Source organism: Diadema antillarum, unplaced genomic scaffold, assembly GCF_040938485.1.
Source record: "Diadema antillarum isolate AM-2024a unplaced genomic scaffold, OU_Dant_1.0 seq00001774_RagTag, whole genome shotgun sequence".
NCBI classification, from domain to species: Eukaryota; Metazoa; Echinodermata; class Echinoidea; order Diadematoida; family Diadematidae; genus Diadema; species Diadema antillarum.
In genome coordinates, this window is record NW_027272455.1 from 66,492 (window position 1) to 85,455 (window position 18,964).

Here is an 18,964-nt window from a genome sequence, read left to right on the forward strand (position 1 = left end):
ATCTCACAAAAATGTCTGTGATCCCCTCATTCACGAAAATATCTGTATGCGAAAATAAGAGCTTATACAGTATCCCAATATGCGTATTAGATAGCACCAGCTTAATCATATTCTTGTAACATTTAAAAAAAATTTATTTCCTCCAAGAGAAAGCCTGCACTAAGAAAGGACAAAGAAGACTAAACCATTGGACTTCTACACTGACAATGTGTGAAATAAATGATTCAAGAACAAGCAAATCAATGTGTTCGGATTATAGCTTGTGTATCTAATGCCCACCTATTGCATGAATAAGAATCTTCCCCCGACAGATCAGCCTTCATCAAATGATTCCATTTCAAGCACTATTTTGCTGAAAGTTTACATTTTGTGGCACCTCCTGCAATACCATAGAGTGTTTGTGCACTTGTATGACCAAATACCACAGCCCTTTTCAATCTGAATGCAAGCGAAGTACATGGATGTTTCATTTTCTCATTATAACTTTTATATTTCCATTCTGTCTTACACCAGCCAAACAATCTGGCTATAGGCCTACGTAACACAGGCCTGTTTTATTAAGAGATTTCTGATTACTGTAAGTTGCAATGATTGCAGTTACTGTGGCAACAACTAAACAATACTCACAACTGATTAGTTCTTCCCTACCTCCAGCGACAGTAAATTCAAATACTGCGGCTTTCAATGTCTGCAAACCTCTCCATGAAACAGGCCCCTTGGTCATTTAAAGGGATCGTACAGTTTTGGTTGAGACCTAATTTCAGGTTTCTAACATTTTTTGGTGAGATATTGAGAAAACTCTTATGAAATATGAAAGAGCATGTAATTCTATGAGGAATTCATTGTTTATTTGATGAAAATTGGTTTTGAAATGGCTGAGATATCCAAAAAAGAGCAATTCTAATAAAGTGTGGGACCCACACTTTATTACGATCGCTTTGTTTTACTTTGTTTTTGGATGTTTCAGTCATTCCAAACCCGATTTTCATCAAATAAACTTTGAATTCCTCTGAAAATGGTATGCTCTGTACCATATCATAAGTGTTTTCTTGGTATCTCACAAAAAGTTAAAAGCCCAATTCTCATCTCCACCAATACTGTACCATCCCTTTAAGATATTTGGGTGATATTTTTTTGCTCCAAATAAGGTACCTTACCCGCAGGCCTACATCAAATATGAGGAAAGCTGTCAGACTGAGATGCTGCAGAGCTCTTCTTGTACCTTGTACACGGGCAGGACAGACTTACAGGTGCTGTGACAGGCATACAACTTAACAATGTCCATTAACACACAGCAAGGGAGACTCGTTCAGTGAACATTATAGCACGATGCTTTATGAGACATTCACAGGAAAAACGGTGCTCCTTCCATTTCCGGTGACTGAATTGTGGCTCCAACACAGGGAATGAGATTTGGGGGAAGAGCTGTGTCGAAGGACACTATATGTTTTCTGTTAATCAGTTTTTGCAGCCAAGCCAAGGAACGGTCTGGTCTACAGACAGGCATTGGCAATGCTGTGACCAACACCAATAGCCTTCCTCAGACAAGATTATGCTATGGTTGGTAGGTCTCATCATACACAGGGCTGATGCCTTCAAAGTGTTGCCAAGTATTAATTAAACACGTGTCCGAGTCTTTCTTCTCACCCCTGTCATGCCTGTGTGCCCATTTTCAACCTGATTTTGATTACATAACACAAGTGTATGATCAGCCGATGAAAATTCTACTTTTTGGTCACTCTTCATCACTTTCACTTTCTTCCTCTGCCTCCTCTAGCCAAGTGATGAATGGAGCCACCTGAAAAAAAAAAAAAAAAGTATTCAAAGGACCATTATTAATTACATCCCTATTGGTCATCTCGTTCTTGGTCATTTCATTCTTTTTTAATCCACATTTGTCACTTTCGCATTGTAGTGAATCTTACAAGGAATAAGAGTCTCAACAAGTACACATGTTCCTTAACTTATGAACCATCACATGCACTTACAATAACTCATGCATCATGTTAAAGGACAAGTTCACCTTCATAAACATAAGGATTGAGAAAATGCAACAATATTAGTAGAACACATCAGTGAAAGTTTGAGGAAAATTGGACAATCGATGCAAAAGTTATGAATCTTTTAAATTTTTGTGTTGGAACCGCTGGATGAGGAGACTACTACAGCTTGTGAGTCATATGCGTACAACAGTATAAAGAAAATATAAAAGAAAATTCAACATATTTTCATTTTTTTCGCATAATAAAAGAGCAATTGACTTGCCTCTTTCTAAAGGCAGGGGGAATAATATTACCCATAACATTTATCGGTAACGAGTCAGGGGAATGTGTACTTTTTTCAAAAGATGTAATTTTGTGAAATTCTCTTTATATTTTCCTTATATTGTTGTACGCATGTGACATCTAAGTTATTCATACACTGCAGTAGTCTTCTCATCCAGCGGGTACTGCAAAAAAACTTCAAAAATTCATAACTTTTGAACGGATTGTCTGATTTTCCTCAAACTTTCAATGATGTGTTCTACTAATATTGCTACATTCTCCCAATACTTATGTTTATAAAGGTGAACTTGTCCTTTAAATCATACAAAGAAAAATCATTCACACAGAGGAGATACATCAATGCATTCCCGCTCTCACCTTTGACCTCACTTCCTGTCTCTGCCTCCCCCTGTCGTCGTCCACCTCACCATGGTACCACTTCAGGATCACATCTTCTGATAGGACATCGGCATCATAGAGATGGTGGATTAGCTTAACTAGGATGGTTGCCATGGAGTCACACGACAGACTGTAATCCTGCATTCAACATGGAGAAAGACAATCATTGTGAGCTGAGAACCAGAAGGGATTTACAAGTCGGTAGACAGTACACCCAAGTTAACCCTATTTTAACGGGAGGGTCAAATTGACCCCCCCCCCCCCCCCTCGACATTTCGTGCCACGATTCCGCAACGCGCAAAGATTTTCGTGACTTTTTTCATTGAAGTCTCCCGCGTATTTTGAGACCAAATTTGCAACGTCCGGGTACACCGTTCTGAAGTTATGCAATGTTTTGCATATGTATGTCAACCCGAAAACAGCTCAAATTCATGATTTCGAGTGCAAATCCAATGCAAATTGTTTTTGTTTAATTGATAAGAATCAGATTATTTCAACTTTTGAACATTGAAATTAATCAATTCTAATGTAGATAAGTTTGAAAAAGTGCCTGCAACAAATTTTGGCAAAAAAATAATAGAAAACAAAAGGTCGAAAAAAACGATAAAATACATAAGAAATAAACAAAACAATAAAAAACAAAAGAAACTGATTTTGATTGCGCTATTTTTTTACAAGAAAATTGTTTGATGTGTCTTGAGGAACTCTGACACAAAAATTTAGCAATCCTTCACTCCTTTTGAAGGACTTATAGGTTAAAATATGATTTCATGCGTAAATTTGCATAATTAATTTATTAAAAAATATAAAATCAACATTTTTCTATTGTATGACCATGTAATCTTGTAGTTGACATCCGGCTCTATGTTCAGGCAAAGTTTTGCTGCGATCGCGCTATCGGCGGCCGAGATCTGAAACTTGGTCTCAAATAGCCCAAAATAGGGTTAAAGGGGAACTTACCCAAAATATACATGTAGATTTTACGATGAATGCATAAATGTTAGTAGTACAAATCAGTGAAACTTGGCTTATTCTGAAGGAAAAAAAAAATCGGAGTATATTTATTTTTCTAGCTTAACAAAAGAGCAACTGACTTGCCTCTCTCAGAAGGCAGGGAAATTAACACTATTCTTAACATTATGTTGGTAAAAAGTCACAGGAATATCTACTTTTCAAATTAAAAAGGAACATGTTTTAATTCTCTGCATATTTTCTTTAAATTGTTGCCAAATTGTGATATCATAAACTGTTGCAGTCTTCTTATCCGGCACTGATGGAACATGAATTTATCCAAAAGTTTTGAGCAGACTGTCCAATTTTCCTCAAGTTCATAATGTGTCGATATTTCTGAATTTATTGAATTTACAAGTAAATTTTAGATGAATTCCCCTTTAAAGTTTTCTAGTCCTCACGAAATGACATGGAAAACTATAGAGCCTGAAAACCACTCCTGAAAACCCCATTAGTTCACTCATTATTTTGTAGTGTCAATCCCATGAACATCATCAAGTCATCACCCTGACAAGTTTGGCCTCGAGAATGTGGCTAGATCATGTGGTACGATTTTACTGTGATACAGGTTTGTAGGTACATGCAAAACATTCACGTGAAGAGTACACAGCTGTGCACTGTTTATATATCTTTCATGAAAGACTAACACCATCTTGTATTGCTCCCTTTCTAATCTACATGGACCCAGTGCTTTTGATGCTAGTATTATAGGACAGATGTACCAATTCATCATGTTTGTCACATTATTGGCCAATGGGGGAAAATATTCAAAGTGAATTTTAAAAAATTACGAAACGTTCAATACAGGGACATGCAACATACTATACAGAGTATGTTCTACTTTCTGCTCAATAGAAATGTTCATATATAAAAATTCACAGACAAAAAGTCATATAAATAATCCTACAGGAAACTCCTAGTGAAAATTGGCATCATAAGTTTACATTTGATGCCGTGAATATCTGACTGAAATTGGAAACCATAATCACCATTTAATTTAAAAAAAAATACAAATAGAAGACAGGTAGTCTGACTTCCCTGGGCCCTCCACGATGGCTCTACATTACCAATTACCACTAAAAACTTCCCTGGAGACCACAAAAAGACATAAATCTGACACTGAATCTTACCTCCAGAGCATTCAGACAATCTCTCTGCGAGTCAGTCCCCTTGATGTAGTTGCTGAAGAGCGGTTTTAACCTCACGAACAACTGCAACATGGAGAAAATTCATTGAGCAAAATCAGGCTCACTGACTGACCCTAAAGAGCAATCGGTGAATAATTTTACAGTAATGCTGCACAAATTAAAAATACATAAGAGAAAATGACCCAAGTTTCCACAAGGTACCTACAGAATGATATGATATGGAATAGCAAGTAATTACCCATTTAGTTTAGTTACAAGACACAAGGCAATCAATATGCAAAGCTAGAAGAAATAGAAGGAAGATGACAGAAAGAGAGAGGAAAGGCAGAATATAAAAGAAAGAAACTCACCAAAAAAGAAGAATGAACAGAAAGAAAATGAACAGAATAAGGGAAAAAAAAGAAAAAGAAGGAAAATGGATGGAAGGAGGCAGAAAAACAACAAGCAAACAAACAACATACCTAATGGTGGAGTGGGACAGAAAATGAGCCTTAATTATCCCATTACAGGCTTTCCCACATTTACAGTACACATCAAAATCAGAACAATGGTGCACTTGAGACTATGGATCAGGTGAGCTAAAAGTTCCAAAGAGCAAGCAGGGAGATACTTGTATGGTACAAATGTATGTAATGCCCCTCTGTAGGCAAAAATGATTTTCGAAATCAGGGAGGCTTTTACGTTGTCCTTTCAGGGCAAGAAGAGAGCTATATATGAAGAGTTTGTTTGCAAAAACCGATAAGTCCATTTTTGAAGATTTTCAAGTACGATATCTGTCATAAAGTACAAAATAATACCTTTTAAATGATATATTGGTCACTACATACAGTATAAAGGTACATTTTTGAAGTTATGGTCAAAAGAAGCAAAATTTTTCTTATTATTCTCTTTATTTTTCTTGACCTTTTGTCGCAAATATCTCCATTTGGCAAATATGGACTTATCGGTTTTTGCGAACAAACTCTTCATATGTTTTAAGGGAGCCTAATGCAGAATTAGGGAGATTTGGTAGGACTGCCATAAAAAAGTTGACTTGATTTGATTTGATTTGATTTGATTTGATTTGATTTGATTTATTGGTTTGTGCATTATCATTGTACAGCACACACATTGTTAATAGCATATACATACACACTGCTTACGGAGTAATTTTATCTCTATTGGTTTTACAATGCGTAACAAAAGTGCATAAAGCAATACAACACAGAACTCTGAGGGAGAAGTCATTGCACCAATCAATACCTTCTTGACAGCAAGGAGGAGCTGTGGAGGAGCGAGGGGCTCGGATGCCTTGTGGTGGGGCAGGTCCAGCACCGCCTTGGTGACCAGCGAGACGAGCTCGTGCATGGAGATGTTGTAGGCATACTTGGAGGAGTTCACCTCCAGGATCAGGTTGTCCACCTTAATGTTCTCCTCCACCGTCCTCTGAAGACTGTCAAAGACCTCCTGGTAGAACACTACAGCAGGGAGACGCGACCAAATCACAGCAATGCTGAATCCACAAAAAGCATGTTTCAGGATCAGAATGAGCCAATATATGGGACCAAGGGAACATGAGCCCATTTTGATTTTGTGTGGAGGGGGGATTGTTTGAGAAAACAATTACATACAAGAAAAAAATACACCCCCAAAATACATATATATGTATGCTTGCACTCTACTAGGATTTCATTTTGAAGTTATCATAATCTTCTACACTACAATTAATTACACAGGTATGTGCAGGGTAACCACCACAATTGTCACGAGAGATGTTAATATCTGTGTATCTACTTCTACATCTGAACTCTATTACAAGTAGTCATTTCAGGGTTTAAATTTGTGGTGCAAGCATGCATTGACAACACATTTATCTATGTGTTACAATTGCACTAATTCTTGGGGTTCGTTCTATTAATCTTTCATAGCTGATGTTTAAAAAAAATAAAAAATGTCTGGGTCGTTGTGTTCGATATCTTCAATACTGGCATTGGTCTGTTTCACAGGATTCTACCCTCTATACATGTAGGTTAATATTTTTTGTATGTGGTATTTTTTTAATCTTTATTTAGTAATCATTTACAGACCACTCTTTTTGTGAATGTGCCTGCTTTCATACAGTCTACAAAACAAATGAATGACTGAATAAGTGAAATGAAAGAATATTGATATCCCCCTCGTAATCATGAAATCACTTAAAGGAGCAGAAGACTTACATTTGGTGTCATCAGGAGGAGGTGATGCTGGCGGAGACAGTCCCTCATCATCAAAGTCATCCTCAGAATCTTCCCCTTCTTCTTCCTCATCTTCCTCTGCCTCATCCAGGACATTGAGACCTTTTCCAGAAGCAAAAGTATCAAACCTTTAACACTTTGCTATATACCTCAATCACAGGCTGAACTCCAGCTTCTTGGAAAATGATCATGAAGTACATATGTGTATGCATTGATGATTATCTTTGGAATGAAAATGACTATTGAAAATGAAACAAAGTGAATAAATATCTCTAACATACCCAGCAACTGTTGAATCAGCTCATCATCATCTTCATCTTCTTCTGCGCCGCCAACTCCAAGTTTCCATAGAAACCCTTCCCCTTCCTCCCCGACAAGCCCAGCATCCACCTCAGCCTTGTCCACCTCCCCAGATCCCGGCGTGACCCCCGACCTCGGCGAATCGTCCTGGAAACCGTCTCCCTCCTGTCCAGCAATGGAGGGCTGGATTCGGGTGAGCAGGGTGCCCGGAGGTAGGGTGATGTTTGGACCAACTTTGACCTACACAAAAAAAATGACAAGGTCAACAGTGCCTCTGACATTTTCAGTGAAATGTGTTCGTTATCGCACATGTGCTTTTAACTACTAAAACAAGAGCATTAGGCATCTAAAATATGTGTGTGAAATCAATACAAACTTGCAGTCATGTCAGAAAGATGGACTCTTTTTGTAAGACCCACAATGTCAATCTGATCTTTTCACATCGCTTCAAAGTATTTCCTTTATGCTTATTCCTTGATGAAAAGCCCCAAAGGAAAAATACTCCGATATATTCTCCATACAAAGTTCACCAAACATGCACATAAAAAGAACATACGCACATACAGATGCACAAATGAAAAACAAACAAACAAACAAACAACAAAAAAACTCACACCAAATGAAAGGACACAGCCCGGCGTAACATGAACTCCTTCCTTAACACTGACATCGTTGCACAGGAGAGCCATGTGAACCTGACTGTTGGATTCAATAGTCACACCATTCCAGACATAGGCATTCTCCAGTATAACACCATCACCTGTTGTACATAGGAGAGAGGTCAACACAAAACAGTGTGCTAGATGGGATTATGCTCTTTGTATGTTGAACTTTCCCTGAAGTTCATGGACAACTGCGAAAGTCATGTGTTTGTTTTTTTGTGTTTTTTTTTTCTGAAAAGAATATCTTGTAGATGATGTGTCAGTATTCTCATAAGCGTTACATTTTTAGGCAGCTACTTTCTTCTTGTCACTCAACGATTCTAACAATTCTACTTCAGACATGAGCCCTTTTCTTTTATCAAAAAAAAAACAACAATAAGAAATAAGAAACACAACCACTACTACAAATACTACTATTATAATCATGGCAATGATGACAAAGATGAGTACAAACACGTATCAACAGTGAGGATAATAATTTCATTATTGTAGTCATTACTATAAGTTTCATTCTTATTATCCTTATCATTATGAATGTCATCATTATTATCCTCATTATCATTATCAATACTTTATAGTATAACCGTTATTATTGTCATTTCACAGAAAAGTTGGACAATTTCCTCACCAATTCTGCAGTTCTTCCCAATGACGGAATGATTGACCTTGGTGTTAGCTCCTATGTGAGTGCCAGACCCAATGACCACATCCTCCTCCAGCACACAGTCCCTGTGATGTAGGCAAAACATACCTTCCCTCCAGTAAGTCAGTCATAGCATGTTGCCAGATACAGGTACAGACACCGATAGCATCCAAGCTGCCCTTATAACATCCAAGTGGCCTTTATAATATGCAAACTGCCCTCTATCATAAAGTATCTGGATGTACGCGGATGTGTGCATGTGCCAGTGACGTGTACTGTTTGAAAACATGCTGTGCTTGGCCTTGACAGCACCCAAGCAGTGTGTAAAAGGTGCACAACCCTTGTCTGTGTGATATCATGTAATTGCAATTCAATAGTGCCACTTCGATTAAAAGCATGAAATGGCGCAATCGGTATTATACAATGCAGTTTGAAACATGCTCATGAAACATGCAACAACACTAAATGGATGACAGTAATTATGGTTGAGGGTGGATCAAATGTCCTGCAGTTGTGCTCAGTGGCCTACTATGCACTAAATGGGGTCATGAATTTAACATTTGTATTAAATGGCACTGCCTATCAATATTTTCTCTATATTCATATATTTTATATATTAGCATCAATAAAGAATTCACCTCACTGAGAAATTTGTTGTGAACGGCACCACTGATATCCAGCAAACAGACTACCACGAACAATGAACATAAACATGGATACAGCAGATATCTTGAGCCACTATGCCCTGCACGAGTCATCAGGCTGTTTGTGTAGACATCTGTCTTACCTTTCCAATGTCACATCATTAGCTACGTAGATATTGTGTCTGCGAAAGGAGTACTGACAGCCGCACACTGATAGATGGTCAGGAACCAAGGGGAAAGACCACCTATGGATTATGTCTTTACTGCAAGATACAATATGAGACAAAACAAAACAAAACAAAACAAAATCAATCAGAGGAGTAAAATTCAGCTTTCAAAAATATGATGACAAAAGCAAGAAAAAAGAAATATTAGCGTTTTCTTTTTAAATCATATTTCCAAACTTTGAAGACTAAGTAGTGCTATCATACCAGCACACATATGTATTAATCTATTGTCATGGTAAAAATATGGAAGTGTTATTCCACTCTGTGATACAGACAGAGTTGCACATCATTCACATACACACTCACAGATCAGAGAAGTCATAAATGATGAAAAAATATAATCAATTTAGCACTATAAATCTGGTGTGTATGGTATGTGTTCAACAAATCTGACTTCATGTATGCAGATATTATGTTTCTTCACTGCTAGGATATCTATTTATCTGAGGTTGGTAGAATCAAGATAGCAAGTGAAGTGAATGTGTGTGTGTGTGTGTGTGTGGGGTGGGGGTGGGGGGCACAGAATGGGGGATGAGGAGAGATTGATAACAAAGTGGGGTACCTCTACCCTTTTTTCCAACTTCTCACCTGATGGAATCATAGAGAGGAAGGTTAGAGATTGTGCCTGCATAGTCTTCCCGGATGGTTTCCATGAAAAGCTTGTTTCCCTCAATCTGCAAACGAACATGAATGCCAAAGGCAGCAGATGAATAAGTTTACAAGTTGAACAAATTATCTAGGAATATTACACACATGTACTAGTTAAAAGATTATTCACATATACTTTTCATCCACAAGAGTGCACAAAAAGGGCAATAAACATAGGAGAGAGGGCTACCTTTTGGATAATGTCCAAAAGCTCTTTAACAGTTATTAGCAAATGTGATGGTGCACATTATTTAGTTGACTGAAAAAAAAAAAAACCCACACACACATAAATTTCATGACATAGTTCAAACACTTCTTGTTACTTTAAAGAATATATAATATTTCACCTTACTTCACAAGATATGTAAGTCTAGATGGTGAGTAATCAGTGAAAGTTAACTTTCTGTACACATCTAAATACTAGGCAAAATACATAGTAATTTCACTATGTTATTTTATCCCTCACAGAAAACTATTCATTTGATGAGCGTGTACAACAGTGTTGCAAAGAGGTGATTGGTATAGGACTGAAGTAGAATTTTACTATCATTATCGTTAGAATAAACAGCACCACACTTGGTACATAACAAGGCAAGTGCCATAATGTGTCTCGCCCATTCGCGTATAAGAAATTGTACGCGAATGGGATAGAACAGATTTTTAAAAAGAGATATAACAGACAAAAAGAGATATATAAAAGAGTAAAAATTTATGGCAAAAAAGAAACATGCCATAAAAATTTAACATTGAGCCCTTAAAGTTTGTTGACCCCTGCCTGTAACCTTTGACCTTGTGATGACCATCCACTCCCCAAGGGACATCTACCATCCAAGTTTGGTAACAAACGGACCTATGGATCAAAAGTTATGGCCCATAATAGAAACGTGCCATAAAAACTTAACATTGGGCTCTAAAAGATCATTGACCAATGCTTGTGACCAATGACCTTGTGGTGACCATCCACTCCCCAAGGGACATCTACCATCCAAGTTTAGTCACAAATGGAGGTATGGATTAAAAGTTATGACCCATAATAGAAACGCACCATAGAAACTTAACATAGGGCTCTAAAAGTTCGTTGACCCCTGTTTGTGACCTTTGACCTTGTAATGATCATCCACTCCCCAAGGGACATCTACCATCCAAGTTTGGTAACAAACGGACCTATGGATCAAAAGTTATGACCCATAATAGAAACGCGCCATAAAAACTTAACATTGGGCTCTAAAAGTTCATTGACCCCTGCCTGTGACCTTTGACCTTGTGGTGACCATCCACTCCCCAAGGGACATCTACCATCCAAGTTTGGTCACAAATGGAGTTATGGATCAAAAGTTATGACCCATAATAGAAATGCGCCATAAAAACTTAACATTGGGCCCTAAAGTTCATTGACCCCTGCCTGTGAGCTTTGACCTTGAGGTGACCTTCATGTATGGTAAAATGTGAAACTTTGTATGACCCCTCTTCCCTTGAAGTTTGATTGCAATTGAAGCCCAGAGTAAAGAGTTATTGAAGTTTTTGTAGCGTTACGGACAGACGACGGACAGACGGACGGACGACGGACGGACAGACGCCGCAGGCGATCCCTTAGTCTCCCCTCACCTCCGGTGGGCTCGACAAAAAAGGGAACCCAAACGCTGAATACATCCATCACCAACTTAAAGGAAACCCAAACCCAAAGAGAAATGTGAAAGCAGCAACATTATTAGAACACATCAGTGAAAGTTTGAGGAAAATCCAATCGATGCAAAAGTTATACATTTTTAAAGTTTTGGTGTTAGAACCGCTGGATGAGGAGACTACTAGAGGTTATGATGTCATGTGTGGACAACAATATAAACAAAATATAAAGGGAATTCCACAAAAATTCACTTTTCTAGCATAATGAAAGAGCACTTGACTAACCGCTTTCAGAAAGCAGGGAGAATAATTACTACCCTTAACATATGTCAGTAGCAAGTTGATGGAATGTGTAATTTTCATGAAAAATGAATTTTTGTGGAATTCCATTTATATTTTCTTTATATTGCTGTCAACACAAGACATCATAACGTTTAGTTGTCTCCTCATCCAACAGTTCCAACAATAAAACTTTAAAAATTCATAACTTTTGCATCCATTGTCCGATTTTCCTCAAACTTTCACTGATGTGTTCTACTAATGTTGCTGCTTTCCCTCAATCCACATTTCTCTTTGGGTTTTGGTTTCCTTTAAATACCAATTCACTGCAACTGGTTTTTAACTTAAAAAAAAAAAAAAAAATCAGACTTTTATGGTCTATTCTCTTCTACAGGTGGGTCTACACAATGCACACCTCTTCTGACACCAGCACTCCCCGAATAAAATCCTCCATGGTCTGGTAGTCAAAGTTGTCTACAAACAGCTCCGAGACCCTTGGAGAACAGATGCAGATGTGAGTGTCGAGGAGATTATACCTCACACTCAGGTGGTTGTTCTCCTTGAATAATCTCTGCCATGATTAAATAAAACAAGGAGAACAAGGGAAAACAATACAATGAATTTCAGACTCAAATGCTGTGTATAAATTACATACACTGTAGAATTTTGAGTTTGTGCAACAACAACAAAATTAAACAAGAAAAAAAGATATGAAGTAAAATGTTACCTCTTAACAAAATGTCAGACCTACCTCATGAATTCATGCTGAATCTTCAACTAATCTTCATATTTTGGATAAAATTTGAGAAGTCTTTTACGTAACACACAAATGGTGAGGTAATCATTTCAATTTGTCATGAAGTACTAAATGCAAGGTAACTCTTCATACTGACCTTTAACCTTGAATTCATGGTCCATTATAATGGAAACAATCAGTCTTCTACATTTCCAAACGACATTGATGTACTCAGTATGATAAAAACTTTGTTAGTTATGGCGCTATAGCCAAAAAGGCAATATCAGTGATATAATGAACATCTGAACTATGTCAGGTTTGGCCCTTAATCTGGAAGGTGAATTACATACAAGTCATTCTGAGTGAATTGCCCTGTCACATTTCATCCTTGTAACCAGTTAGAAGGAAGTTATTGGTAGCTTTTGAGTTACCCCTGGTATCACTTCAACATATCTTCAAATAGATGGAGAGAATGAAACATCAGAAAACAGAAGAGATTACATTCAATACCCTTGGTGAAAATGCACTAGACAGGACATTACCACACTGAATAAAAACAAACAAACAAACAAACAAACAAACAAACAAACAAATAAACAAAAGTGGTAATAAAACTTGAGAGTCCGTTATATCAATTCGCCAATGGTTTGAATTAATACTCCTCTCTTGATCAATTCAAGCCTCATCTTAAATCTTACCTGTTGGAATCTATGTGAATTTTGGATCTTTTCCTGTTGTTTTGTGTTTATATTCGCCATCTTTTCATGTTCTCCAACTGTGTACTTTTTGTACTTCTCAGCTTTAATCTCTTTAAATCCATGAATTCCTACTCAAAGCAGACAGAAGTTTTGTAATTTGCACTTTACAGAATAGAGCATAATTAATATTTCTTATTACCATGATGGATGAAAGTAGCTGCAAATGAACAATAATGCACAAAATCAGGCATTTAGATCACCCCTACAAGGCGATTTCACTTTGACAAATTACAAAGGTCCATAGAGGATTTTGGCACTGAAATGAGTTTGTAATCACAGCAACAGGTCCTCACAGAAATGATCTCTTGACATTTAGATAAAGCTTTGAAGCTTTTACTCACAGCAGGAAGCCGAATGTCCTTCTTCTTCTGCACTTTCTGGTAGTGATTTATCTGCTGATTGGCATCCACAGTGATGACAAACTCCTCCTCCTGGGAACGTGACCTATGACCTGGGTATGCCTCCTTGAACACCAGTGTGATGGCTGCAAGCTTATCTTTTTGAAATCGTGTCCTTTGGAAGCAAGAGGTCGGGAATAATTATTGCCTTAATGGCCAGTGACACAGTGGCTGCAAAATATCCAAGTTTATTGTTACTAAAATTCTTCAAAGCAGGTGCAAATAGTCATTAAATTCATCCTGCAAGCCTGTGAACATGATACTGGAAATTACCTAGTACTATAGATGCACATCATAGCATTATCCCATTACATCACAGAACCCCTCATTCAAATCACTGCATCGCACATGCATTCAGCATCTGGAGGGTCAAAAATTGAGACCACTTCAATCTAAATCCTTGGACAGCATGTTTCCTGACATTGCAAACACACAACTGTAAATCTGGCTGCATCCAGGCACCATAAATCCATCATTCATGAACCAAACACACCGAGAGAAAAACACACAGCAAAAGATTACTTGACTAGATATCTAAACACTAAACTAAAGCTTGAGAAAGAAAATTGTTAAAGCATTATTAAAAGGAAACCATCTGATAGTTTAAGATTAAGATTTTGTGATTTTTTTCTTGTAAAAATAAAAGGTTCATGCCATATCCATTTGTATAAGCAAAAAGTATATTACTGATTTCCCCTACACATACTTGTGGGTTTCTAGGACTCCCTTCAGCTTCATGTTCGAGACGAGATCAGAAGTGACGAGGACAAAGTGAGACCGGATGAGGGACTTCCTCTCCATCTCCCTCAAGGCATCACCAAGGGAGTGGCAGCCCTCAGACAGGATGGGGATCACCTTGCATGGTGAGGTCTTCTGGTTCCACTTGCACTGTCTGTTATTAGAAAATTAAATTGGGTTAATAGGACCAATAAAGTTTGAAGTAGTGCTCTACAAAAAAAAAAAAAAATTACAGCATTAGACAGGAATTAAAAAGGGAAAACATTGTTTGACTCATCTTTGAATTATATAATATACACTATCATGGCTAAAATCAAACCTTGCATGTTTTTGCATGCAGTTCTGAAAGCTTCATTTTATAGTTCCCTTTGATAATGATCTACTTGGAGATTAAAATCATACCATTGACACACATTCTTGCTCTAAATACAGACAAGTAAACAAAAACAATTGAGCAGGAGAGTAAAAACCTTTATATCACTATGAATGTAAAGAATAGCCAGTAAAATGATAAAGACATAAGCTATGCATTACAATGATGATACTTTGCTGCTAGAATATTGATTATTAAAACAGAAATATACAACCATAATAACAATATTTCTCAAACTTACTCTATATGATGCTTGACTTGATCAGCATGGGCACTGCAAAAGACAAATATTTCTTGGACACCATTGGTTGCCAGAAACTCAAGGGTGTAATCTATAACTGGGCAGTTTACTACAGGAAGCAAAGCCTGGGAATGAAAGAGAAAAACAAAGCATTATCTTTATATCATAATATCATACTTGTAAATGATTGCATCATGCATGCATCAACTAAACATAATGTCAGCACGATAATGATTTTTGATATTAAGTTTCACCTCAAGCCTTTGATTAGAATTGAGAAATATTAGTCCAGTTGGAATAGAATAATTCTTCTTCTTCTTTTTTTAAATATCTGAATTACCTATGATGATGCCCAGTAAGTTACAGACTTGTAGAGGGCCATTCCACAGATCCAATCCTGAGCCTGGGAAGTTCAATATGATGTATCCACAGGGTGGTCACAGATATTATGATTAACACTGTTATACAGACTTTGTGAGAAAATAATGATAGCTAGAATGATGGGAATAAGTCAATGAACCCAGTTCAGTTTTGTGGTTGTTGTTGTTTTATAATCAAGGAGGGAGTTCCCGAAATTCCAATGAAAAGTGCATAACCATGATCCATATTTGTCCACACCTTTGGTTCTTATCTATGTTATGAACCTAAACACATACATTATTACACTGATATTGACTTGTTGGATGTGTTGTAAATAGACCAGATTCTAGTTGACAAACATAAAGAACATCTATGCATACATTAGTGAGCAGATACAGCTTGACAAACAGGTACACACACAGCCTTTAATGACGTTTGTTGTGCTACATGTAGTTTGAAGCAGTATAAAGCTCATTTAGACACAGTTTTTAGTTACCATCCAGTTTAAAAACGCATCCTCTTAATTCTTTTGCATCGCAGCTAGAAGCGGGCAATCATGCACTTCAGGATGCTATATTACATCATATCACATCATTTCACATACTGGCACTGTCGGTCACAACAAGAAAGTCCCTTAGTCAACTCCAAAAATCCATCAAAAATCCTAAATTTTGCCATCAGATATGCAGAATTGCTGAAACTTTTTCAAAGCCCTCACAAATTAAGTCCAGTGTTTAATAAGAATCAGGGTCGTCGAGGAAATGCTAAAAATCAAGAAATACCCCATTCTGATTTTTCGCTTATCACGAGCTCAGTCCAGAGTGTGACAGCATAAGTCTATCCGCAAAAAAAACAAACAAAAGAAAAACAAAATCTCCAGACGTGTTGATGCAGTCACTAAACATAATGGGGTTGAATGTATGTCAAATGTGCCGACTCGCCAGACTTCAATCACCAACGGGTGCCGCAACATCTCGCATATGCATTCAACCTTGCAACTAACCGCATCAGCGACTGGTTACAGCGCATTGATATCGAACGCGCTACATGGTTTAGCACACGTCTAAATTCTGGAGGGGCCGGATGGATTCTGGTGGATTATCATATCAAGGTGATATATTTTGGGATTTTGTGAAATTATATAATGTAGTCTATCTATTCAACAAAATCAAAATTGAGATAAATAGAAGTTTAATAATAGTGATATAAAATGCACATTGTTGTCAGTTGAACAAATATTCAGATGTTGTCATGATTGATTTGTAGATTCTAGTCTAGATATCGGCACCTACACTCTTCATAGAACCCTAAATGATGTAACCATTCTTACTATTGCTGATTCAGAAACGGTTTAACTTTGAAATAGCTTTAATTGTAATCAGTTCGGGAAACCCACTCACAAGGGGGGCCCCTCCTTATAAGTAACCCGTCCCCCTTATAAGTAACCCCGTCCCCCTTATAAGTAACCCCCGGGGCACCCCTTATAAGGAGTCTCCACGCTTTTTTGCAATGCAACGCGAAAATGAAAGGACTGCGGCAATTCGCTTGATTATGTCCACAAAGCTTCACAAGTTTCCTAGTTACTCACGAAATTTGAGCAAAATCGGTTTGAGGCATCATATCTAAAATCATGGATTTAAATGCGATGTCAAACGACCCATGCGAATGCTGAAATGCGAGCGATTACTGGCGTGAGTGTCGCCAGGCGCGGCGGCGCGGCAATGCTTTAGTGCAGACGTGGCGACTGAGGCGGCGCGGCAATGCTTTAGTGCAGACGTGGCGACTGAGTACAGTACTCGGTCGCCACGTCTGCACTCAAGCATTGCCGCGCCGCCGCGCCTGGCGACACTCACGCCAGTAATCGCTCGCATTTCAGCATTCGCATGGGTCGTTTGACATCGCATTTAAATCCATGATTTTAGATATGATGCCTCAAACCGATTTTGCTCAAATTTCGTGAGTAACTAGGAAACTTGTGAAGCTTTATGGACATAATCAAGCGAATTGCCGCAGTCCTTTCATTTTCGCGTTGCATTGCAAAAAAGCGTGGAGACTCCTTATAAGGGGTGCCCCGGGGGTTACTTATAAGGGGGACGGGGTTACTTATAAGGGGGACGGGTTACTTATAAGGAGGGGCCCCCCTTGTGAGTGGGTTTCCCGAACTGTAATAGCGTTAGTAGCTTATTGAAAACCTTCGTTAAATATCGATGAATGAACCAGATAATAATCAAGTTTATTTGAAGACAAAACAAGCATTTAGACTCAGCTGAATACTGACAATGCACTGAAAATATCAATATGTTAAAAGCATTCATAAATCATATCGCGAAGCAAAGCAGACGAAGAAGCATTGAAACAAGTGAAGACCCGACAAGCATGCAGCATGCAGCAGCATGACCATAACCATATCGACCAATAACATGACCTCGCATCACCACCATCCTTATCAGTAGGTGGGACTGTTAATAGCAGGACCATATGCGATTGCAACATACACTTGGTGTGAAGCATGGCATAGCTGGATATCAACACTTACACGTGGTTTTTCAAGAGTCACTGGTGCAAACCTAGTATTAAAGCTATCTGCAACTACCACTGCTTGTAAAACATCCTCCTGCTCCAGAGAATTATCTCCTTTTCCCTTCGCCTTCTTCGACATGATCTTGTGTTATTTTTGCGAACAGGATGATGAAATATTACAATCGATTCATGACTCAATATAAATCGATTTAAGGCTGAGCGATCGGGCGGGGACCGTTTTTTTTAAAGACGGCACAGATTGGGGCATGGCGCGTGTTAAACCTATGGGAAAAACGTTGGGTTAGGGTTTTTGGTTATGGTTAGGGTTATGGTTAGGGTTGGGGGGGGGGGGGGACGGGGGCTAATGGCCATGGGGGGGGGGGGTCGGGGGAGCGTTTTTTTTTTTTTTAAACGGCACAGATTGGGGCATGGTGCGTGTTAAACCTATGGGAAAAACGTTGGGTTAGGGTTTTTGGTGAGGGTTAGGGTTAGGGTTAGGGTTAGGGTTGGGGTTAGGGTTAGGGTTAGGGTTAGGGTTTGATGGTTAGGATTAGGATTAGGGTTAGGTTTAGGGATAGAATCCCCAATAGATTTTTAGGGTCCCCAATCTGCGCCGTCTAAAAAAAACACGCGGCCGGGGGGGTTCACGAACGACGAACATCATCAACAGCAACACAGCAAAAATGGCAGCCCTTGCGGAAATGGTTCATTTTTGTGTTATGCTGGTGCTAATATTACCACTTTGTACATATTGCCAAGGTAATCAGAACTGTTTTTCC

The 18,964-nt window shown here is 38.2% G+C and overlaps 1 protein-coding gene across 1 annotated transcript; it reads right to left on the reverse strand.

Moving 5' to 3' along the window:
• Positions 1-1,735: 1,735 nt before the first annotated feature.
• LOC139712218 (translation initiation factor eIF2B subunit epsilon-like) lies at positions 1,736-18,325 on the reverse strand. The gene is made up of 15 exons (XM_071624056.1): positions 18,202-18,325; positions 15,306-15,430; positions 14,660-14,845; positions 13,897-14,068; positions 12,477-12,632; positions 10,100-10,185; positions 9,428-9,547; positions 8,626-8,726; positions 7,950-8,095; positions 7,317-7,575; positions 7,018-7,137; positions 6,065-6,279; positions 4,805-4,885; positions 2,643-2,801; positions 1,736-1,798 (listed from the first exon to the last, which is right to left on the reverse strand). The coding sequence occupies exons 1-15, from the start codon at positions 18,322-18,324 to the stop codon at positions 1,736-1,738; spliced, it is 2,112 nt and encodes a 703-aa protein (XP_071480157.1). The 5' UTR covers position 18,325.
• Between the last annotated feature and the right edge of the window lie 639 nt (positions 18,326-18,964).